Source organism: Vipera berus, assembly GCF_964194415.1.
Source record: "Vipera berus genome assembly, chromosome: 1".
Classification (NCBI taxonomy): Eukaryota; Metazoa; Chordata; class Lepidosauria; order Squamata; family Viperidae; genus Vipera; species Vipera berus.
The window spans coordinates 180387315-180409898 of NC_138202.1; the positions used below are offsets into that span (position 1 = coordinate 180387315).

Sequence of the window (22584 nt, forward strand, 5' to 3'; positions counted from 1 at the left end):
GTGGATGACAAAGCTCAAACTTGATAGTTCATCTCAAGAGAAGTGCTGCTTTTCTGTATTCCCCGAACATCAAAGATCTTCTGTAAATCTTGCCAAGGTTATATTTTGTATCAACAGTTGTGTCAGGTCTCTTTCTTGTTTTCATTTAATTGGAGGTCTAAGCGAGTTCCCCTCTCCCATTTACAACACCTCTGCCCCGCTGCATCTGTAACTGTCAGCTTGTAATTATCCAAATATAAAAAGAGAAAGAATTCACAAATGTACCACCCTTACCATAAGGGATCTTGATGGAGAAAATCACTACAAATACAGGAGAAGCAGTGGCAGAATCTGGGGCAGAGTTAAAAGACGGATCAGTCTAGAATCCCTATTAAGTTAATTTGTGGCTATGTAGGGATTCTAGGCTGAATCCTCTTTTAACTCCACCCCTATGTTCTGCCACTCCTTAACAAATTAGCTTCAAGCTGACAACACCAAATACACAAAAGTCAGGAAGAAAGTTAAAAGTGAATGATATGTATTGACCAACTGATACCATTTATGATTATCATTTAGCATATATATTACAGCTATTTACTATTATATTAATAGTGTTAACTGAACACAATAGTCTGTTTGCTAAAGCTTGAAAATGTTATTGGGGGGCAACCCCAATGTTGTTCCCAACCCCATCCCTACCCCAATCCCAATCCTAACCCCACCCTGAACCTTAATCCCTACCGTGGTTCTACCCCTTCCCCAACTGTATAAAATTCAATAAAAACTTTTATATAAAAAAGTGAAATCACAATAATGAAATTGAAGAAGCTCTTAATGTCCAAACTCAGTGGAGGAAATACCATCAAGGCAATTAACACCTGAGCAATTCCAGTCATTAGATACACAGCTAGAAAACGGACTGGACTCAAGTAGAAATAAAAGCCTGGATAGGAAGACCAGAAAAATAAAGATAGTGAAAATGAATCATGCCCTTCATCCATTCAGTGACATTGACATGGTCTACCTACCAAGGAAAATGGATGGGTGTGGATGTTGCAAGTACATCAGATGGTTGAAGAAATAAGGGCTTTGGAAGAATATCTGAAAGACAGTCTGAAAGACAGAACATGCAGTGAAGCTAGTACACCAAGAAGGCATACTGACTACTGGAGAGACCAAACTGGCCTGCAAGAAAGATAAAATGAAAAAGAGAAAAGAGAAAGAAGGCATGGGAAGACAAAACACTACATGGCCAGTACAATGAAAAAATTGCAGGGAAAGCAGATAAAAACAAGACCTGGTAATGACTAAGAACAGAAAATTTGAACAAAGAGTCAGAGGAGCTAATTTTGGCTGCACAAGACTAAGCCTTAAGAACAAATGCATACAAAGCCAGAGTTGAAAAGACAGCAACAGACAATAAGTGCCACCTATGCAAACAAGCTGAAGAAACAGTGGACCACCTGGTTCTGCTACAAGAAGATCACACAGACTGAATTACAAGCAACAGCATGACAAAATAGCAACAATGGTGCATTGGAAAATCTGCAACAAATATCATTTGCCTGTAAGCAAGAACTGGTGGGATCATAAAATAGAGAAAGTCATAGAAAATGATAAAGTTAAACTGCTCTGGGACTTCAGAATTCAAACAGACAAGCACCTGCAACATAACACCCCAGACTTAACAATTGTCAATAAGAAAGACAAAAAAGTCTGGATAGTCGACATGGCAGTGTCTGGAGACAGCAGAATAGAAGAGAAAGAACTAGAGAAGATAACAAAATACAAAGACCTACAAATAGAAATAGAAAGACTGTGACAAAGGCAAGCAAGGGTAGTACCAATAGTAATAGGCGCCTTGGGTGCAATCCCAAAACAACTGGAGCACCACTTGAACACCATTGGCATTGACAAATTCGCCATTAGTCAATTGCAAATGGTGGCTTTACTTGGAACGGCTTTAACCTTTGATATAATCAAAAAGCATCTGCCTATCCCAAGTCCTTGGAAAGAACTTGGGTGGATAAAAATGCCAAATGCAGTCTAAATAAGTGGCCGACTGTGCAACTAACCATAATAAGAATTCATTTTTTTCCAAAATAATATATTAAATTATGCTGTGGAAGAAATTTGATGGATGCCTAGAGATTGTGCTGCTGGTTGTGCTGTTACTTCTGGATTCCACATTTTGGGATCCTATACCTTAGGCCAGGAGTTATTGAACTTTTTCAGGCAAAACTGGTTTTGCAGAACCTATTTGTTTGTGGAGTCCTTGGTGCTCTCTGAGCTTAGTGCTCTTCTTGCAGACATTTCATTACCAAACTAAGTAACATCATCAGTGCGCTGATGATGTTACCTACTTTGGTAATGAAAGGTTTGCAAGCAATCAACGAAGCTCAGAGAGCACCAAGAACCCCCACAGTTGAATCCAAGAACCCCCACAGTTGAATCCTGAGCTACAAATATTCTCTTCCATTGGCACCTGTTTGTTTTTAAAAAACCCTCTAAACCAGGCATGTCAAACTGCTGGCCCGCAGGCTGGATGCATCATACTGAAATCATGCCCACCCCATTGCCGGCAATGGGGAAAAAGTCGTGATATGTCACGTGACATCACGTGCCATCACGAGTTTGACATGCCTGCTCTAAACCCTTACTCAAGAGATAAAACTCAAAGGATAGAAAATTGAATTTTGTTTGAGTGAAACACATTTGTTTGTTTACTTTTTTGCTAGTGGGTTGTCTCTTATAGAATCCCATAGTCTTCCTGTGGATATCTGGTGTTCCACAGAATACAGTTTGAAAGAGCTGCTGCCAGTCACTGCAGATAAAACTCAGATGGACAGCAATAAGGCCAGGAAAGCTCTCTCAGTGAGCAGCTGTCCTACTTCACGGGGTTGCTATGGGAATAAAATAGGAAGAGGAATGTTGTGTATGCTTCCTAGAACTGTTCCTGTGATTGTGATACTGGTTTGCTTCAATTTCAACAGATACTTTTGATTAAGGAGACGTTTTCAGCATTTACTTTTCTCGTTTTTACTCTTCCAGAAATAGATTATCTGACTCTATCAGCAAGTTCCTGTATGCCCCCCTCGACCCACGATTCGAAACATTACTGCGTAACCACAAACTCAGTTTCTGAGTCCCTTGAAGGGGCCATTCTAGGGAACGAATTAGAGTTTGTGGCTGTGAAGGAGAGAGCTGGAAATTCGAGAAGCCCTTGCTGCTCCCCAAACTTTCCACTTCAGATCGGGGAGTTTGCTATCCGTGGGTGGCGCCACTCCTCCCCATCGTCGCCTCCTCCCGCCCCCCGCGTTGGTATCCCTTTGACACATCACGCGCAGGTCCCTTCGCGCTGGTTGCTGTCCACAGAAGGAGGTTCTGAAGGAAGGGAGTCATGCGGGGCGGGGGGCGACTATCCACTCGTCCTTGGCTGCCGCCTCCGCCTCCTCCCCGCAGGCTGCGCTGATCTCTCCCCGCTTGGCTGCGGCCGCTGTTTTTGCAGCCATTTTGCACCAGCGGAGCCGGAGGCAGAGAGGGCTGCTGCGGCGGACCAGAGCCATGGGCTAACAGCTGTTGCGGCACAGGAACTGGCACCATGGTGAAGAGGAAAAGCTCAGAAGGCCAGGACCAGGAGAGCGGCCGAGGAGTTCCGCTGCCTATCCAGACCTTCCTGTGGAGGCAAACCAGGTAAGGGAGAATAGGTGGCGCTGCCGGCTAAACCTCGCTGGGATTCAAGGGCCGGGAATCAAGTAAGAATTGCGTGCTTTTCGCTCGGCTATAGGTTCTCGATTCCAAGGGACCGAAGTCAGGGCGATTTTTCTTTAAATAGTCCGCTCTGCTTTAGGGGGACCGTGTTAGATAGCAGCAGAGATACGGAAACGTCGGACTCTTTGCTGCCCTCTGCTGGTGGTCTCTATTTGGGGGCTCAGTTAAGATACATCCATGCTCTTTCCATTCCCTCAGCCTGCAGCCTGATGTCTCTGCTGGCCATGTGCCAGCCCCGCATGCCATGAAACCACTTCCTCAGTGACCTCTAATAAGTCAGGGTTGCAGCAGGTGTCAGGGGATGTTGTGCTATCAGAAAACATCAGAAAATCAATTTTGCAACTGGAGTCAATTGACAGCATCATTGCACAAGAAGATGCAATCGGGGAAACTGTACCTGACCTCTGGAAAATCATCTCAAGTCCCATGAATAACCTCCCTCCTCCCATCTTACTCCCCAATTGGGTGTGCTTGGAATTGCAGATTCAGTTTCCCATCTTCATGAGGGTTGAAAAAAGCCATAAAGTAAATAATTGCTAAAATGGTTCAGCAAAAGAATAAATTAACTTTTTGTATTAGTTTTAACATTGTCTGTATATATGCATTGTCTATCTATGAATATGCCTTCTTTCCAGTTAAAAATGAACATTAACATCCTATGGAAACTCGCCCCCAATTATTAAAACTATATTTACCAATAATAAGACATTAGCAATGGCAAGAATGAATCACAACAGGTAATTCTACATTTCTTAGGGATGTGATTTCATAATGTCTTTCAACTGACATAAATACAGCTCAATAAAAGATTTAATTATTCATCTAATGTTTATGTTTATGATTATGTATGCGCAGTTTAAAGGATTTCTGGGAATAAAAGTCACTGTATAACAAGCACTTTATATTGCACAACAGAATACTCAGCTCATTCTTGCTGACAATTACTTTAGTAACATAAGATTAGTTATGTTATATATCATAGAAGATAATAAGGTTGAATTAAGGATCTCATGACTCACCTCTTCAATAATCACAGGCTATACCATCTCAGACTGTGGCCTGTGAACTGAACATTTCTTTGTTTCATGATTAGTAGGGATGGGGACACGTTGGCATTGTGTTATTGGAGGGTGGACAAGGATCATACTTTTGGTACCATCTAGCTTTATCATTCCCCTCCCTGTATCAGACTTGATTCAGATGCTCACCATCATTTTCTAATGTTGGTGGGGTATTGGATTATTTCTTATTTGATGAAAAGTAAGTATTATACAAATGATGACTTTCTTAATCCTCTGCTATATTTAAGCCATCCTTTAGCATCTAACCTTTTCTGTCTGAGATCCTAAACTTTATTCAAAATGGATGCTGGAGGTCACATATCAGATTCTGTACTTAAGATGTGCATTTGCTTGTTATAAGAACTGTATCCTGGAAAATGTTCTCCATAGCAGCCACATAAAGATACTTGCTGACTTTTCAGCATTTCAAGTCCTGGTGGCACAGTGATTAGAATGCAGGATTGCTGGCTAACTCTGCCCACAGCCTGGAGTTTGATCCTAATGGGCTCAGGGTTGACAGTCTTCCATTCAGTGAGGACCCAGATTGTTGGGGGCAATATGCTGACTGTAAACCACCAAGAGAGTGCTGTAAAAAGCATGATGGGGTGGTATATGCTATTGCTATTGCTATTTTGAAATGACACTATCTGACATCAATCAATTTAAACACACTTATACACTTACAGTATATAAACTAAATAACTGTGCCAATAGATCAAAATATTTAATTGTATACTATACCTAGAATCATATGTTAACAACATCTATGTCTTTTTTCAGTGCATTTTTGAGACCCAAACTGGGAAAACAGTATGAAGCTTCTTGTGTGGTACGTGATTTTTGATTTTCTTGATTTACTGATGTGCATGAATTGCTTGCTTGTAACATGAAACTCAGGAAGCTATGTTCAACTCAATAGGTCAAACATACTACTCGTTTCACTATCAATAGTTAAATGTTTGATTGAGGCAAGGCTGGATCCACGGTTTCCCCTTTGAATTTTGTACTTTTTACTAAATGTAAATTTTAAGATTTTCACAATGATACTTGCAGGAAGAATACATATATAACAAACCTGATCAGACTGGATTTGTCCCAAAAAATATATGACAGACAACATTAGATATATACTGAATGTTACTGATAAGACAAATCCAACCAATCAAACAGTGGCTAGGATCTTTATTGGAACAATGTACCATGCCAAAAGGGACAAATTAAAGTTGCCCCATCTCCTTCATTATTTTTACTAACAATAGAATCATTGGCAATGAAAATATATTGAGAAAACAACATTTCAGAAATTAAACCTGTCTTTCCTACTGCTGCTATCAAAAGGAATATTTTACCAAGACTTAACTTTCTTTAAAAAGGATTGAAAATAATAGATAATCAACTACATATACTCCAGCAAGACAAGATTATGTTTAAGATTTTACAAGATTGGAAATAGAGTTGAACAGGATTCAGTAGGATTGAAATAGCACAATAGTTGGTGGCTCTAACTTTTAAATAGTACTAAAATGCCTTTTGCTTAATATGAGCTATAGAATGGATTGTATCTGCTTATGATCCAACAAGTTCCATGAAAGGGGTAGGACTTCCCTATGTTCTGTCTAAATATCTTTTTGAGGCAGCCAGTTTTGTGTAGAGGTTAGGGTAGAAACCAGGAGACCAGGAGTTCTAGTTCTGCCTTAACTACAAAAGCCAGCTGGATGACTTTGGATTGGGCACTTCCTCTCAGCCCTGGGAAGGAGACAAGGACAAACCACTTCTGAAAAAAACCTTACCAAGAAAACTGCAGGGACTTCTCCAGCTGTGTGCCAAGATTCACCAATAACATAAACAAAACAACATAACAAAATCTAGACTGATACAAACAGAAATGAATAGTTATAAGGTATTATGCAATAAAACCGAATAACTTGGTTAAATAACACTTCCCCTCTCTTGCTTTGATATTAAGTGATTATTTTTATTAAGAGGAAAACTCAAATAAATTTGGTCATTGAAGAGATAACAATTTGTTTAGATTGCAAGATTAATAAGACAAAAGATAAAATCTTTAAGATTTTTTTTCTCAAAGACCTTATTATCTTTGAATATCATGTTTATCTTTCCTCATGTCTTCAGGCGAAAACTAACATGAAACTAACACAACTACTCATTCTAAATACAATTGGTCTTAATTATCCTTGATAATTAGAATAGCTAAGGGAGAGATGCTCTTTAGTATTGTATATGCTACAGTCATAATATCTTATATAATTTACAACTACAACAATAATAATAGTAATAATTTATTAATAGTAATAATTTATTATTAAATTCTTTATATATTTTCCAATATTTCCTTCTGCATCTTTCTGTGTCCTGCCCCTTCTTCTTGTACACCTACCTAATGGAGAAGAAATTTGTTGTGTTCTTTATATTTTTATAAGCAGTTTATTGTTTAGTGTGAGTTGTACAATGACATCTTGTCTTGAATGCAGTCATTCTTGAAGCCAATTTAATGTCTTGTATTAACTGGCTTATATATAAATGCTTCCTTTAAAGATATGATCCATCTCTTTCCAACATTCATTTGATTATTTTCATTTAATTGATGACCTCTAAGAGGATAAACAGATTCATTATTTTGCTCCTCATATTCTCTCTTTTTCTAATTTCTCAAAACTATTGTAAAAGTTGTAGAAAGTTACATAAAAATAAGCATATATTTGGAAATATTGGACTTAAAGCATATTTGGGCTAAATTGTGTTTAAATATATGAGAGAGTAGGAAAAAATAAATATTTGAGATATTGATATATTGTGAATAATTTGCAAATTTCAGAATAACATGTAAATTGTAAGAAAAGTGAGGCAAAATCCATATACCAGTTACTGGGTTTTGCTGATTTTTTTCAAAGCAAAAAAAATCATATAAACATCTTCCTCTTAAGATTTTGCTGGTCTCTTATATTATTGTTCTTTGAACAGTCCGGTAACAGTTTCTCCAAATTTATTTAGCTTTTGGCTATTTCCATATTTAAAATCAAGATGGTTTTTTCCCCCCAGGATTCATCTAATATAATTTAAGCAAGAACAAAAGGTCTAGGAGTAATTGGAAGGATTTAGTTCCTTTGGACATGAACTCACACTCCAGTTACTGGATATAACTGTTATTTCATTTCTATTTCCAAATATGGAACCAGAAACATCTGCCATCCACTATAGATTCTTGGGTGTCTTTATCTCAGGAGACAGTTTCAGGCACTAACTGAAAAAAGTCATGGAGGAGGAGAGACGTGAAGGCAATGGCTGGCCAATTGACAAGAGGACTAAGGCTGGGGACTAAGGGAAGGAGGATAGAGCAAACCTGCCAATTTAAAAGAAAAATCTCTGAGCAAAAAGCTCTGAGGTTCCACATCTGATCAAATTCTAGCAAGCCAGTGTCCATAAGGCTTTAAGCAAAGATCTCACTAGACTAGAGGAAACCTTAACAAGAATTCAATAAAAGTCCTCTGCAATTATAGAAATGTGAAGATAGGAGGCACAGAAAATTGGTATTTAATTCCTAGTTGTGAAGACTGACTGGTCTGAGGTATCTGATCAGGCCTGCTTCTGAACAGATATTTAACAGGGCTGTGTAGCCCGAAAAATGATGAAGTTAATTTGTTCAAATAAGATGATTCTTAAACCAGCATGATCTTTTGGGGGAAAAAGGGGGATTAAATTTAATGAATAGCAGAGACATGCTTTGATTGGGTGAGACATAAAACATGACTTTCTAGTTATTTTCAAATTGTTGCCCTTTGAGGTAGGCCAAGACAGGAAATAGACTCCATATGAAATACTAGAAATGTACTTCATTGGTAAAGGCTATAATAACAAAATCTTGAGAAAAAACCTGTGTGTTCCCTTTCCTCCCTCTTATACTAGAGAGAGTTAAGACAGAGCCAAATTACTTTTCTTTCTAATATTCTCACGTTTTCTCAGCCTTAAGCCATGTTTTGCTAACCACCTCCTTCCTTCCCAAGGTGATCTCTGTGATTATCTACATAAAGTTTGCCCAGTGCTAGAATATAGACTTGATTAGATACTCCCCCCTCAAAAAACATCACACCAGTGTTAAAGACTTTGAATATGTTCCTTGCTAAAATTTATATCCCAGGGAGTCCACAGAGATGTATTTATTATTTATTTATTTGCAATGTTTGTAACCTATCTTAACTTGAATATTCTGGATGATATAGAAGAAGAAGCAATAAAAAGAACCGAAAATAACCCACCTCAGAACAATCCTAAGAAGTGAACACCAGACAACCAAACAGAGAATCAAGAACACATAGAATAACAGCTTTATAAAATGTCAGGTGTGTGTGTGTGGAGAGGTGCTGCACACTGGGAAGCAAAGTCCACGATGGTTTTTTGGATGATGAAATGTGGTCATTGTGCATTTTGGTTGCATGATGTTGAGCAATGGGGGATGGTGGTGGGGTTTAAGACCTCAAATTCCTGAAAATAATTTTTAAATTTACCCCAAATCTGCCTTTTCTGATGAGGTCAACACATTACTAAAGATTACCAGCTAGATACTTAGGAAAATAAGTTATGGTCCACAACCAAGATGGCTGCAAGAAGTCATTTTTCCACATTCTTATCATTTTGTTATAGCTTTCTTCTATTGTGTCTTCTCTTGGTCTCAAATTCTGCTGCACCTGCAGAGAGAAAGGTGTTGCTTTGTCATGGACATGACCATCGTATCAAAATTAAGCCCCTTCAGGGTATATCAAGATGACCTGCCCTGTTTTCCAGGACTGTTGTTCTTGTGATTATTCCAAGGCCAGGGAGAAATAACCATAACCAATGAGGATTACATCAGTTTTTTAAAAATTGAGTATACCCTGTGTATTTTTATGAGTTGCCGAGCTAAAGTCACTGAAGTATGTGATGGTGCACTATTTTTAGAATATCCCTTTTCTATCTCTCATATTTGTCACTATACTTGCATCATTTAAAGGTCAACAGCACTTCCCCAGCAAGACAGGATATTGTTCAGAACTGTGCCAGTTGCAAAGAGAGTGGCAGTAGACCAAGGGCCATGTAATCCAGGCTGCAGCCCTGCAATCAAAAGATGATTAATTGAAGCTTTAGCTAAAGGATTGTGGAGTGAACTTTATAAAAATATGAAATGGCCTTGCCTTTGTCTCAGAAAAATTGCAGTTAGATAAATCGTCAATTGTTTTTCTGTCATTATTTTCTGAAGAAGGGAATAGAGATCTAACGTGATATATTTAATGCCCAAAACATTAGTAAAAGATTTTCTGGAAAAAAACACAGTAGAAGATTGATGGCTTGCAGTTCCTATATTACTAAAACATACAATCATCTGTTTCTGCTCAATGCTAACAAGTAGATAATAAGGTATTCTCTTGCAGTAGATAGTCCTTCCACTAGTGAGGTAGTCATCACTTCTATGGCTTGCCTTCAGAAGTGGGTGCTCCATCTCTGGAGGTTTTTAAGAAGACACTGGACAACCACTTGTCTGAAATGGTATGGAGTTGCCTGCTTGAGCCGGGGATTGGACTAGAAGACCTCAAGGTCCTTACCAACTCTTTTATTTTGTTATCCAACATACATTAATTGGGAACACATTTAGTCAAGGGGAGCCCACTATTTTCTGAGTAAATGGTTCTGCTGTTAAACTAAACAGGATTTTACCCCATCATTCAGTCAGAATTTGTCATCCTGTAATTTAAATCTCTTTCTACATACATTGATTCTTCGTATTGGATAAGATAGAACAGAGTTTGATTTTCTTATGGGTGATAGGTTTTCTGGTATTTGAAGAATGCTATCAATAACCCCTCCCCATGTTGTTGTTGTTGTTTTCTCAAAGCTAAATACTTCAGTAGTCCTTTCTCAAAGAAAACATACCTTCCCACTCCATCATTGTTTATAGGACTTCATTCTAGTTCCCTGGTCATATTACTTGTATTTTTGTGAACTTGATCCAGTTTCTTTGAATCCTTTATAAAATATGATGCCCAGAACTGAATACAATTCTTGAAGTTGGAGGATCAAGTGGAACTATTGCTTCTTATGAGCTGAAAATTTATATATATATTTTAAAAAACATTTTTTTGCATCTACATCATTTTGCTGGTTCATATTCAGTCCTATTCTACTCATAGCTGCCCCAGTTTACTTGACTAGAGACCATTTTAACAGATTCTGCATCCATCATTTTTTAAGTAAGATACAAATCTAGCTGTTTCTGAAAAAATATCAAATTTGTTGGATGGGAATTAACAACAGAGTACAAGCTGACCACTGTTTCCTTCACTTAGCAATTTGACCAAACTGAATAGAATCAAAAGCACACTAAGTGTATTGCAAATCATATTTATTGGAAAGTTACATTTTCAATAATGCTGCCTCTCCAATAGTTTCCCAGCATAGTTACTAAGCTTCATTTTGAAAGTTATATTTCTTGTTAATACTGCTTTTAAGGCTTTTTTCCCCACGTTAGTCTTCACATTACTGATCCCATTGCTCTACTACCAGACGTTTGGAAACAAGAAAACGGGAAAAAGTAGCACTGAAAAATACTCTAGTCAGATTTGCCTGATCTTATGTATCTCAGACTTTGGTAGACCCTTTTCCTACTAATAAATTGTATTAAAAGGCACATGCTTTTGTTCAGTTTTGAATAAAATTTATTAGTTGGAAAAGATGCTGCCAGACTCCTACTGATTTTTTGTCTTCATAGGGTAACATGATTCCCCTACAACTTCATATTTCAATTAACACTTTTAAACTATCTAGCAACTTGGAGTTGAGTGAAATAAGAATAACTCAGTCAATCAGGAGGATAAAAGTAGATATCTTTCTGACAATGTAGGAAGGTTTCGAGGTCAATTACAATGGATTGGTTAGCAAATGTTCAATTGCTGTTAAGGAATCCTCTGTGTTAATTACAAGCCATTATGACTCATTGAGATAGAAGTTAAGGCATGTCTTGGGCATGAAGCCAGATGGATGTTCTTGGACTGACACTCTCTTTTAAAGTTGACTAGACCAGTGATGGCAAACCTTTTAGAAACTGAGTGCTCAAAAACCAGCCTACCCCCTCCTCTGCTCCCGCCCTGCCCCCTGCCCGGCTGCAGGGCTACCTACCGCCTCCATGGCCCACCATAGCAGAACACCCAGGCGGCCCTGTAGCACCATGTTGGCCATGCCCTTCACCTGCACCCTGTAGCATCATCTGCACGCAACAATGCATGAGGGCAGAGTCTTGTCCCTGCTGCCCGACTGCCATGTCCTTGGCTGCGCTGCTCCGCGTGGGCCATGCCCGGGGATGACTCTTCTCCATGGGGGCTGCTGGTGATGAGGGGGCCACGGGGGGAGTTGGGCCTGGGGCAATGGTGCGTGTGCCCACAGAGAGGGCTCTGAGTGCAGCTTGACCTTCCTCAACCTGGTACAATCCATATGTATAGGAAGGGTCTTAGTCATGCCCCCCTGGAAATTTTGGGACTTGTAATCTCAGCATTTCATGGGTTCATGAGCTTGGAGAAAACTGTTATAGTGTCAGAACATGTTACTTTAAAATAATACTATGTTCTTTAATATTCTACTTTTTAAAAAGTTTTATGATAGTATGATATAGTTACATGGCATGAAATAACCTGCAAATTTTTTAACAGTTCAGTTTCTTGTATAAAGATTCTACAAAACTGGAAACAGGTAAGATATTGACCTTGTTCATACATCCTTGTCCATTTTTACTTTGGGAGAGAAACAGACAAGAAGTGATTCTTTTCAAAATGTTGAATGAAGGAAATTCTTTCCCCACCTATTGATGGCTGATTAGCTAGATCAGGGGTGTCAAACTCAATTTCATTGAGGGCCACATCAGCATTGTCGTTGCCCTCAGGGGGCCGGGTGGGTATGGCCAGGGTGGGCGTGGCCTACTGGGTGGGCCTGGCTAGAGTGCATATGGCCTACTGGGTGGGCGTGGCCAGCTCTACATCGTTCGCATCAAGGGTGCCTATGGGGGCCTGGGCAGGAGTGGGACAGATCTGAGGGTCTCTGAAAGAAGGAGGGTCTCTGGGCCAGGGCCAAGGCAGTGGGGGCCGTTCCCTCACTGTTTCCAGGATGGCTTCGTGGGCCACATGAAACCACTTCGCGGGCCGGATCCGGCCCCCGGGCCTTGTGTTTGACATGTCTGAGCTAGATTATACTTTTATAGCCACTCAAGGTCATCCTCAAAGACTTTCCATATCTCAGAGATTTTCTGCCTGGGACATACCAATTACACTCTTCCTCCCCTACACAAATACATACACACTCTTTCTCAAACCTCTTGGTTGCAATTCCAAAAATTCTCTAACAGTTGTCACTGAATTTTTTTATTTTTTATTTTATTTTAATTCCATTTATATCCCGCTCTTCTCCGAAGACTCAGGGCGGCTTACAAGCTTAGCAGTAGCCTTCATTCTATGTATATGCCTTCTTATTAGGGCTTTCACACAAACCCCAAGCGGCTTTATTACAAAGTCAGCTTATTGCCCCCAAACAATCTGGGTCCTCATTTTACCTACCTCGGAAGGATGGAATTGCCAGTTTCAGTGGAATAAAGTAAGAAAGTTATTAAATATTTTAAATTAAATGGGAGAATAACTATTGCAATTGTTGTTGGTTTTTTTTTTTTTTTGAAAAGTTTTACAATACATTTTATCTTTAACAATCCCCCCCTCCCTCCACCCACCCCTTCCTAACCCTCCCTAACCCTCCCCCCTTCCCCCCTCCCCCCTCCCCGACTTCCCAGAGCTAAATACAAGGTATAAAAGCAAAAAACAATCATAAACAGCCATATGCTAACAACAATAAACTATTAAGTCTATTGCACTCTAGCTCATATGAAATGACTACAAGCAATACTAATATCACATAAAAAAAGAAAAAAAACTTATTCAAATGCTAAGTGAAACTTTTTAGTCCCATATTTGTTCTGGATATAATCAATCCACTTTTTCCACTCCATAATATAACGTTGTTGCGAATGATCTTTCAAATAAGCCGAAATCTTTGCCATTTCCGCCAGGTCAGAAACTTTTAGAGTCCATTCTTCTATAGTCGGAAGTTCCTCCTTCTTCCAATATTGACCTACTAAAAGTCTTGCTGCTGTAATTAGGTTCAACATCAACTTGGTGTCCACAACAGTAGTATTTGTAATTATGCCCAATAAGAACAATTGCGGACAAAACTTTATCCTTTGCTTAAATATCTTCTGCATATTCCACCAGATTTTAATCCAAAAAGCTTTAACCTTTTTACAGGTCCACCATATATGAAAATACGTTGCATCTTCACCACCACATCTCCAACATTTAGGTTGATAGTTTGGATACATACTTGCCAGCTTTTTAGGATCTAAATGCCACCTATAAAACATTTTATAAAAATTCTCTCTTAAGTTTTGAGCTTGTGTAAATTTTACGTTCCTCACCCAAATCTTTTCCCAAGTGTCCATTGTGATAACTTCTTGAATATTCTGAGCCCACTTTATCATACAATCTTTAACAAGTTCTGTTTCTGAGTCAATTTCTATCAATGCAAGATATATCCATTTGATATGTGCTGGACCCTGATTTCTAATTTGCTTTACCAAATTTTCATCAGTCATTGAGAAACCAATTTTCTGGTCTTCTTTCCACCTGGCCCGTAATTGACCATATTGAAACCAAGTTTGAACAATCTTCTCATCTCGTAGAAGGTTATACGGCTTCAAACACCATACGTTCCTCTCCAAACTTAAGATCTCCTTGTACGTAGTCACATCATGTTTGAAGCCAACATTTATGTTTTCTATTACATGTTTCGGAATTGCCCACAAAGGTATCTTGTAGTTTAACTTATGTCTATACTTTTTCCAAACTCTCAGCAATGCCTGTCTTAAAATATGCACTTTAAACACATTATCTACCTTCTTATCATACAATAAATATGCATGCCAGCCAAATAACAAGTCATGGCCCTCAAGATTTAATAATCTCCCTTGTGTCAAATTAATCCAATCACTTATCACTGACAACGCAGCAGCTTCATAATATAATTTAAAGTTGGGCATTTTAAGACCACCTCTTTCACGCGTATCCTGCATAATCTTAAGTTTAACTCGTGGCCTTTTCCCTGCCTATACAAATTTATTGATACCCCGTTGCCATTCCTCCAAATTTGAATCTTTTTTAAGAATAGGTATCATTTGAAATAAAAATAGAAATTTAGGCAAGACATTCATTTTCACTGCTGCAATTCTTCCCAATAAAGACAATTGCAATTTTTCCCAGCTCTCCAATTCTTTTTGAATTTTTCCCCATAGCTTTTCATAATTATTTTTATATAACTTTGCATTTGAGGGTCACAAATACACCCCCAAATATTTAACCCTTTTAACAATCTCGAATCTGGTTAACCCTTCTAAAAGGGCCTTTTGCGATGCTGTCATATTTTTGGCTAATATTTTAGTTTTTTGTACATTAACCTTAAATCCAGAAACCTTCCCATATTGCATTATTATCTCCATCAGGTCCACAACAGAATTTTCTGGCTGGGTCACCGTAACAACCAGATCATCTGCAAATGCCCTCAGTCTATAATCCTGATCTCTAATTTGAATACCCGAATTTCCGAATTCCGTATTTTAATCAATAATATCTCCAATGTTAAAACAAATAATAAGGGTGATAACGGACACCCTTGTCTTGTGCCCTTTTCAATATTGCATACTTCAGTCAAACTATTATTTACTATTATTTGGGCAGTTTGTTTTTGATACAATGCCCTAATTGGTTGTAAAAATTTATCCCCAAAATTCATTTTATCTAAAACTTTCATCAAAAATTGCCAATCCAATTGATCAAAAGCTTTTTCAGCATCTAAAAAGATCAACGCGGCAGGGATCTGGTTGTTCCTTTCCAAAAACTCCACCAAGTCAACTATATGCCTCACATTATTTTTCATTTGTCTACCACTAATAAACCCAGTTTGGTCCCCATGAATCATCTGTTGCAAAACCCTCATCAATCTATTAGCTAAAACCTTAGCAAATATCTTGTAGTCCGTATTCAAAAGTGATATTGGTCTGTAATTTCTTACTTGAGTAACATCCTGATCTTCCTTCGGAATCAGGGAAATAAAAGCAGTTCTCCAAGACGGAGGCACCCTTCCTCCCCCTTGAATTGTCTGAAACAATTCCCTTAATGGCTTTATCACCTCCGATTGTAGATTTTTGTAATAGACCGCAGTCAGTCCATCCGTACCTGGCGCTTTATCCACCTTCAGTTGCTTAATTGCTAAAAGAATTTCTTCTTCTGTTATCAATTGATTAATCTCTTCCTTTTGTTCTTGTGTAAGAACCGGGATGTTGGCATTCTTTAGATATACGTCAATGTCTGTTTCATTAATCTTATCTTTAACATATAATTTAGAATAAAAGTCCACAAAGGCTTCCTTAATAAGATCCTGTTGATACACAACCTTGCCTTTATGTTCTATTTTATCTATGTTAGAAGCCCTTTGCTTTTTCCTTAACCTGTAGGCTAACCATCTACCTGGTTTATTGGCATTGCAAAAAGTGTTATGCCTAGCAAACCGTAAGTTAGTTGCCACCTGATCAGCCATCAACTTATCAAATTGTCCTCTTAACAAATTAATAACCTCTTTGATCTTCTCATCCGATGGATTCAAAATTAGGGCCTTTTCTTTTTCCCTAATTTCATTCTCCAATTCTTTCCTCCTAGCTTCCAAGTTACGTCTGTATTTATTATTCATATATATTAACACCCCTCTCATATAAGCTTTACTAGCGTCCCAAACCATGTCCATAGAAGTATCCTTGTTCATATTAATTTCAAAAAAGTCCTTCATCTGTTTTTTACATTCTTCCACATTACTCTGATTTCTAAACAAGTTCTCATTTAAGCGCCAAGAGCGCCTATCTCTATTATCCTTATTAGTCTCTAACCAGACTGGACTATGGTCAGATATAGTTCTTGGGCAAATCTTTATCTTCTTAATCCTAGAAAAAAAATCATTAGTCAGTAATATAAAATCAATCCTGGAAAAAGATTGGTGTCTATCAGAAAAAAAGTATAAACCTTTTCATGTAGATGTGTTTCTCTCCAGATGTCTCGCAATTCCAGATCATCCTTCATTTCAAAAAAAAGATTTAGGCAATCTAGCATGGCTCGGGGCATGTTTAAAAGAACCACACTTGTCCAGTTGTACGTCCAAGACACCATTCCAATCTCCCATAAAAATAAAAGATTTATAATCCATCTGGGTAATCTTACTATGTAATGATCTATAAAAGTCAGCTTGTTGTTGATTAGGAGCATACAGTCCAACCAAAAGCGGTTTTTTGCCTTCTAAGAGCAGATCTATCATAACATATCTTCCTTGTTTATCTGCTTCTATTAGTTCCGCTGTCAGAGTATTCTTGACATAAATAACCACTCCATTTTTCTTATTCATTGCAGAAGCAATAAATTGCGTACCCAACCTTAAGTTCAACAAATACTTTTGGTCCATAACCCTAATATGTGTTTCTTGCAAGCAAATAACATCAGTCTTAAATTGTTTTAAGTATTGAAAAACTTTCTTTCTCCTCTGTGGTGAGTTTAACCCATTGACATTCCAAGTTAGGAACTTAGTCACCATCCTTGGCATCCCGAAGCTTCTGGAGCACGCCTGCCAGGATCCCCTTAACTTCCTTAGGCCGCGGCGCTCCCACAGCTTCGCTATAGGTACGCTTTGAAGGCTCCATAACTTTCTGCTGGTCTCGCTCTTGCTCTTGTCTCACTCGTCTCGAGGCGGCACGCGTCATCCTCTGCTCTCTAGCGTCTTCCGATGAAACTGTAGTTTGATCCCCTCCAGTAACTTTCTCATCTGTCTGTGTTCCTTCAGCATCTTGAGGCTTTCCCTCGCCATTTTTCTTTGCAGATTCCAAAAGTGGTAGAGGGGTTGCTTTTAAAACTTTGCTATAAAAATCACGTGCCTGGATCACTGTGACCAAACGGTGTCTCATACCTTCATGCATCACCACCATGCCCACTGGTATCTCCCATCTGAACTTGATGTCGCGTTTCTTGAGTTCCTGTGCCAGAAAAGCAAAATCTTTCCTTCTCCTTAAAATTCTTGGAGGAATCTCTTTTAAAACCAAAACTTCTTGCTCAGCAACCACAAACCTAGTATCATAAGCAACTTGGATAACTTCATTCCTGATTGCTCTCTTTGTAAAATAAACCACCACATCTCTAGGTAGCTTCCTCTGCCTTGCAATCCATGAATTCACACGAAAGATTTTGTCTATACTTCCCTCAATTTCAGCTGCTGGCTGTCCCAGTAAAACTTCCAAAGCCTCAGAGACTATCTGCTTTAAATCTTCTTTAGGATTCTCTTTTAAGCCTCTGATTCTGATACTCCATCTGGTGCTACTGGACCAGAGTCAAGTCTCCATCCATTTTATCCATCATATTTTCATTCTCTAAAACTTGCTTCTAGTCTGGAATTCTTTTGGCTAAGATCCTCCATTTTTTCATCCAAGCATTGAATACATACAGCCACACCTTCAAGTGCAGGCAAGATGTCTGCCCTCATTGCTGTAAACTTCTCTTCCAGCTTCTCCTCCAGCTTCTCCTCCAACTTTTCCATCTTTTCATCTATAATATCCGATATTTGTTGTGAGTGCTTTTCCAAAGCATCCTGTAAATCCTTAACCGTCAGTGCCGGAGCAGGTGCAGGAGGAAGTAAGGCTTGCAGTGAGGACTGTTGCACCGGGGAAGCCCCCACACTCCGGAGAACTTTAGAGGTTTTAGTCGCCATCTTTCCTCACTTTCACTTGCTACGCACTTTCACTTTTAAAATCCATAAAGTCCATTGAACTAGAGAACAAAAATCCACTTCACCTTGACCTCCTGTACCGCTCTGCCTGCCTCTTCACACTCGAAAGTCTTTCCTTCTGGCAGGGGTGGTTGCTAACGCTTGGTTCTGCTCCCAGAAGCACGGAGCAGAAGCGCTGCGCAGCCCGGAGCAAACCCAGGCTTCGGGGGGGGCTCGATCCTTCAGCCGCCTGATCTAAAAGCTCAGGCGGCCCTGGAGAGCTCAACCCCTACCTGGGGCCTCACCCCCTCCTCTTCTCCCGAGGAGGGGGCTTCTGAACCAGTAAAACAGCTGATCGGCGCTGTTTTCAGCAGTTCAAACAAAGCCGCGGAGCGGACAGCCCGGAGATGGCTGTCTTCAGCGTCGCATCGCCACCGGAAGTCCCTATTGCAATTGTTTAATTACCATAATTTTAAATAAATTGAAATGAACAGATTGCCTATTGTCCCATGTGTCAACGCTGCTAACATCGAATGTTATTGCTTGACAAGAGATGAAGAAGTAGCTATTTCATACATTAAACTTGTGTATTGCTTTAAGACTTGTGTATTGCTTTAGTTTAAGGTTAGGAGGGGGGATGAGTAGGATTGCACCTTTCAAGGCCATCTCTCTCTAAGAAGATAAGGCCTTGGCGGCTTTTCTAATGGAAGGGAAACTGATTTTTTAAATTAATTGGAGGATATGATTAATAACAAAATTAGAAAGGTGGAGAATTCTGTTTTAATATATTGTGCAAGGGGCGGAGATTTCAGATTCCAGCTTCCTTCGAGCAAGCATTTGCCGGTGTATTAGGCTAATAAACAATGCCTCAGAGTCACTTGAAAAGCCAATACGTCAGAAACCTGACATCAAGCTGGAATCCACACTACTTTTTAAACTAATTAGGGAGTCCCGACCTCCTGTCGCTGTCTCCAGGTTTGGGAGGCAGTCTGGCAAAGAGTTGGGGAAGATCCCATAATGGAGGAAGTAAAATTGCCTGAAGCCAGCTCCCCAGCACCAGCAGCCATCTCAGTGGGGGAAGGGCCAGTGAAGAAGCCAGCAGGGAAAGAGTTTCAGCAATCCACCCAGCTGGGAGCTAGACCCAAACAACCAGGAGAATTGGTCTGGTCATCAGAGTGGATTAAGCCCAACAGAGACTCCAGGAGCCTTGGAGCAGCCAGGCCAGCTGAGATTGAATACTCGGGTGAGTGGAAAATCCTGTCTGCAGATCAGACTGCTTGCCAGACCCAGGAGTCCCCTGCCAAGCCCTCCAGATCCATAGAGACAGAGGACCCCAGCCTGGGGCCTGTGCAGCAATGGGAGGTTGGGGAGCCCCCACAAGTGAAAGACCAACAACCTCTGAGCTTGCCCCAGCTAATAGAAGCCTTGCAACAGCTGGGGGTGGTGCAGAAGCCTGGAGATCAGGAGCTGGTGGGAGGACAACAGCAAGGGTGGCAGCAGCAGGACCCAGATGTGCAACCCCTGAACGTACAGCAGGACCAGTGGGGCCAGCAGCAGGGAGGGCCCTGGCAGCCATTAAATCAGCAACCAGACTGGGGCCAGCAGCCACTGGAGACACAACAACAGCAGTGGGGGCCCTGGCAGCCAGTGAATCAACAACCAGGAGGGGGCCAGCAGCAGTGGGATCCCCAGCAACTGTTGATCCAACAACCAAGGGGGGACAGCAACAATGGGGGCCCCAGCAGCCATTGAACCAACAACTAGGGTGGGGCCAGCAGCAATGGGGGCACCAGCAAGCCATGATGAGCCCACCCTTCAGAACAACCTTCGATGGGGACCCAGAGAAACTGATTTTTTTCCTCAACCAAGTATGCTCTCACTTGAATCGCTGGGGTCACTCTTACCCGGACCCGGGTGCGATGGTTGATGTGATTGCATCCAACCTAAATGGAGAAGCGTCTGAATGGTTGAACAATTTATATAACGAGCAGGCCCCTGAATTGGAGGACCCTCACCTTTTCCTCCTGGGGCTGAGGGAAAGATTTGAGGACCCATCCATTGCCCTCAAAGCAGAAGAACAAATCCATAAGATAAAGCAAGCTGGCTGGCCTGCCCTAGAGTACGTGTGGGAGTTTTGAAAGATGGCAGGTTGGATAGAGAGATGGCCTGAGCAATCAATAATGCATCTTTTTAGAGAACAGTTAGATGACCACCTTTCTCAGGCATGTATCTATCGAGCTGTACCTGACCAGCTGCATGAATGGTACAACGGTGAAATTAGATGTCCAGCTTGCCTGCTATAAAAAGCCTCCCCCACCTGAAGCTGTACCAAAACCAGGATCCAGATGGCTACCACCACCCCGAAAACCTGCAACGACTGCTACTGCCAAAAGACCTAGACCACATATAGGTCTGCCAATCAAGTGCTTTTGATGTGGACAGCAGGGACATCGAGCAGCAAACTGCCCAGTTCCTTACCTGTAACAGCAGAGTAGACCAGATCCAACAACAAGGAAGAAACCTGCACAACAGCCATCGAGAGAAAAGTCCAACTGGGCCATCCAGGAGCCCATTACCTAGGTTACGTCCCCCACCCAGGAGGATGCTGGCCCACTGACCAGACCCACCCCCACTTTACCCGGTTTTAACAGCGATGATGAAGGGGAGAACGACCTGATGGTGAGTCAATGCATCCTACCTTTTTTATTGCCTGCTAAACTCATAATCCCTAAGTCAGGGGCACAAGTAGATCTGAAAGTGCTACTCAATACTCGCTGTTCCCGATGCATCATTAGCCTGTCATGTGCCTTGAGAGTGGGCATATGGGCCAAGCCGCTCTCCAAACCTGTGAGGTTCGAGCAAGCCGATGGCTCCCTAATGGGTGGGACTTTAGTCACACAATTAATGGAGCCCTTATGCCTGGAAATAGGTGAGCATTGGGAGTTTATTTGCTTCCTGGTAGCTCCAAAGATGTCTGAGACTGTGATCCTAGGACTAGCCTGGCTACACAAATGGAAGCCATTTATCTGGTGGGAAAAAGGAATAAGAACTGTGAGATTACCCATAGGGCCCAATCCTCCCATTGATTCAACAGATGTTACAGGGGATTTTAGCCCATCCAATGATCAAGTGCACATGGTTGCCTTATGGCCACCTGGCAAGCTGCTCATCCCCAGGGAGTACCAGGACCTAGCAGAGGCGTTTAGTGAGAAAGAATGCAATACCTTGCCTCCTCACCGTCCCAATGATTGTTCCATTGAACTGTTACCCCGAATAAGAATGTATGCTATATCCCCCCTTGAAATGGAGGAGATGCAGCGATATGTGGATACAAGCCTAGCGAGGGGATTCATCGAATGGGCCAAGTCTACTGTGGGAGCCCCTGTGTTGTTCAAGGAGAAAAAAGATGGGTCTTTACATCTCTGTGTGGACTATAAAGGCTTAAATGCTGTGAATGTGGAAAATAAATACCCTCTCCCCCTCCTGAAAGACTTGCTAACCCACCTGGCGAAGGGGAGCGTCTTCACCAAGTTAGACCTGAGAGAAGCATATTACCGGGTAAGAATAAAAGAAGGGGATGAGTGGAAGACAGCCTTCAACTGCCCCTTGGGGAGCTACCAATTCAAAGTCATGCCATTTGGACTGTAGGGGGCCGCAGCCGTATTTATGCAGTTGATTAATGAAGTCCTACATGAACACCTATACAAAGGGGTCCTAGTATACCTTGATGACATCCTGATATACAGCACGAATATGACTGACCATATAAAACTGGTCAGAGAAGTGTTAAAGAAACTATTGAATGCCAAACTTGATGTCAAATTGTCAAAATGTGAATTTCACCAAACCCGATTAGATTATCTTGGTTATAGAATCTCCAATGAGGGTATTGAAATGGACCCAG

General features: G+C 40.6%; 1 protein-coding gene across 1 annotated transcript in view; it reads left to right on the plus strand.

Annotated features, from left to right (window-relative positions):
• Positions 1 to 3580: 3580 nt before the first annotated feature.
• Positions 3581 to 22584, plus strand: part of UNC80 (unc-80 homolog, NALCN channel complex subunit) — a gene marked incomplete at its 5' end in the record, with an annotated part of 181259 nt that continues 162255 nt past the window's right edge. The window contains 2 exons of the mRNA XM_081341722.1: positions 3581 to 3672; positions 5592 to 5640. Of these exons, the coding sequence (XP_081197848.1) occupies positions 3581 to 3672; positions 5592 to 5640 (141 nt within the window). The remainder of the gene's footprint in view (positions 3673 to 5591; positions 5641 to 22584) is intronic.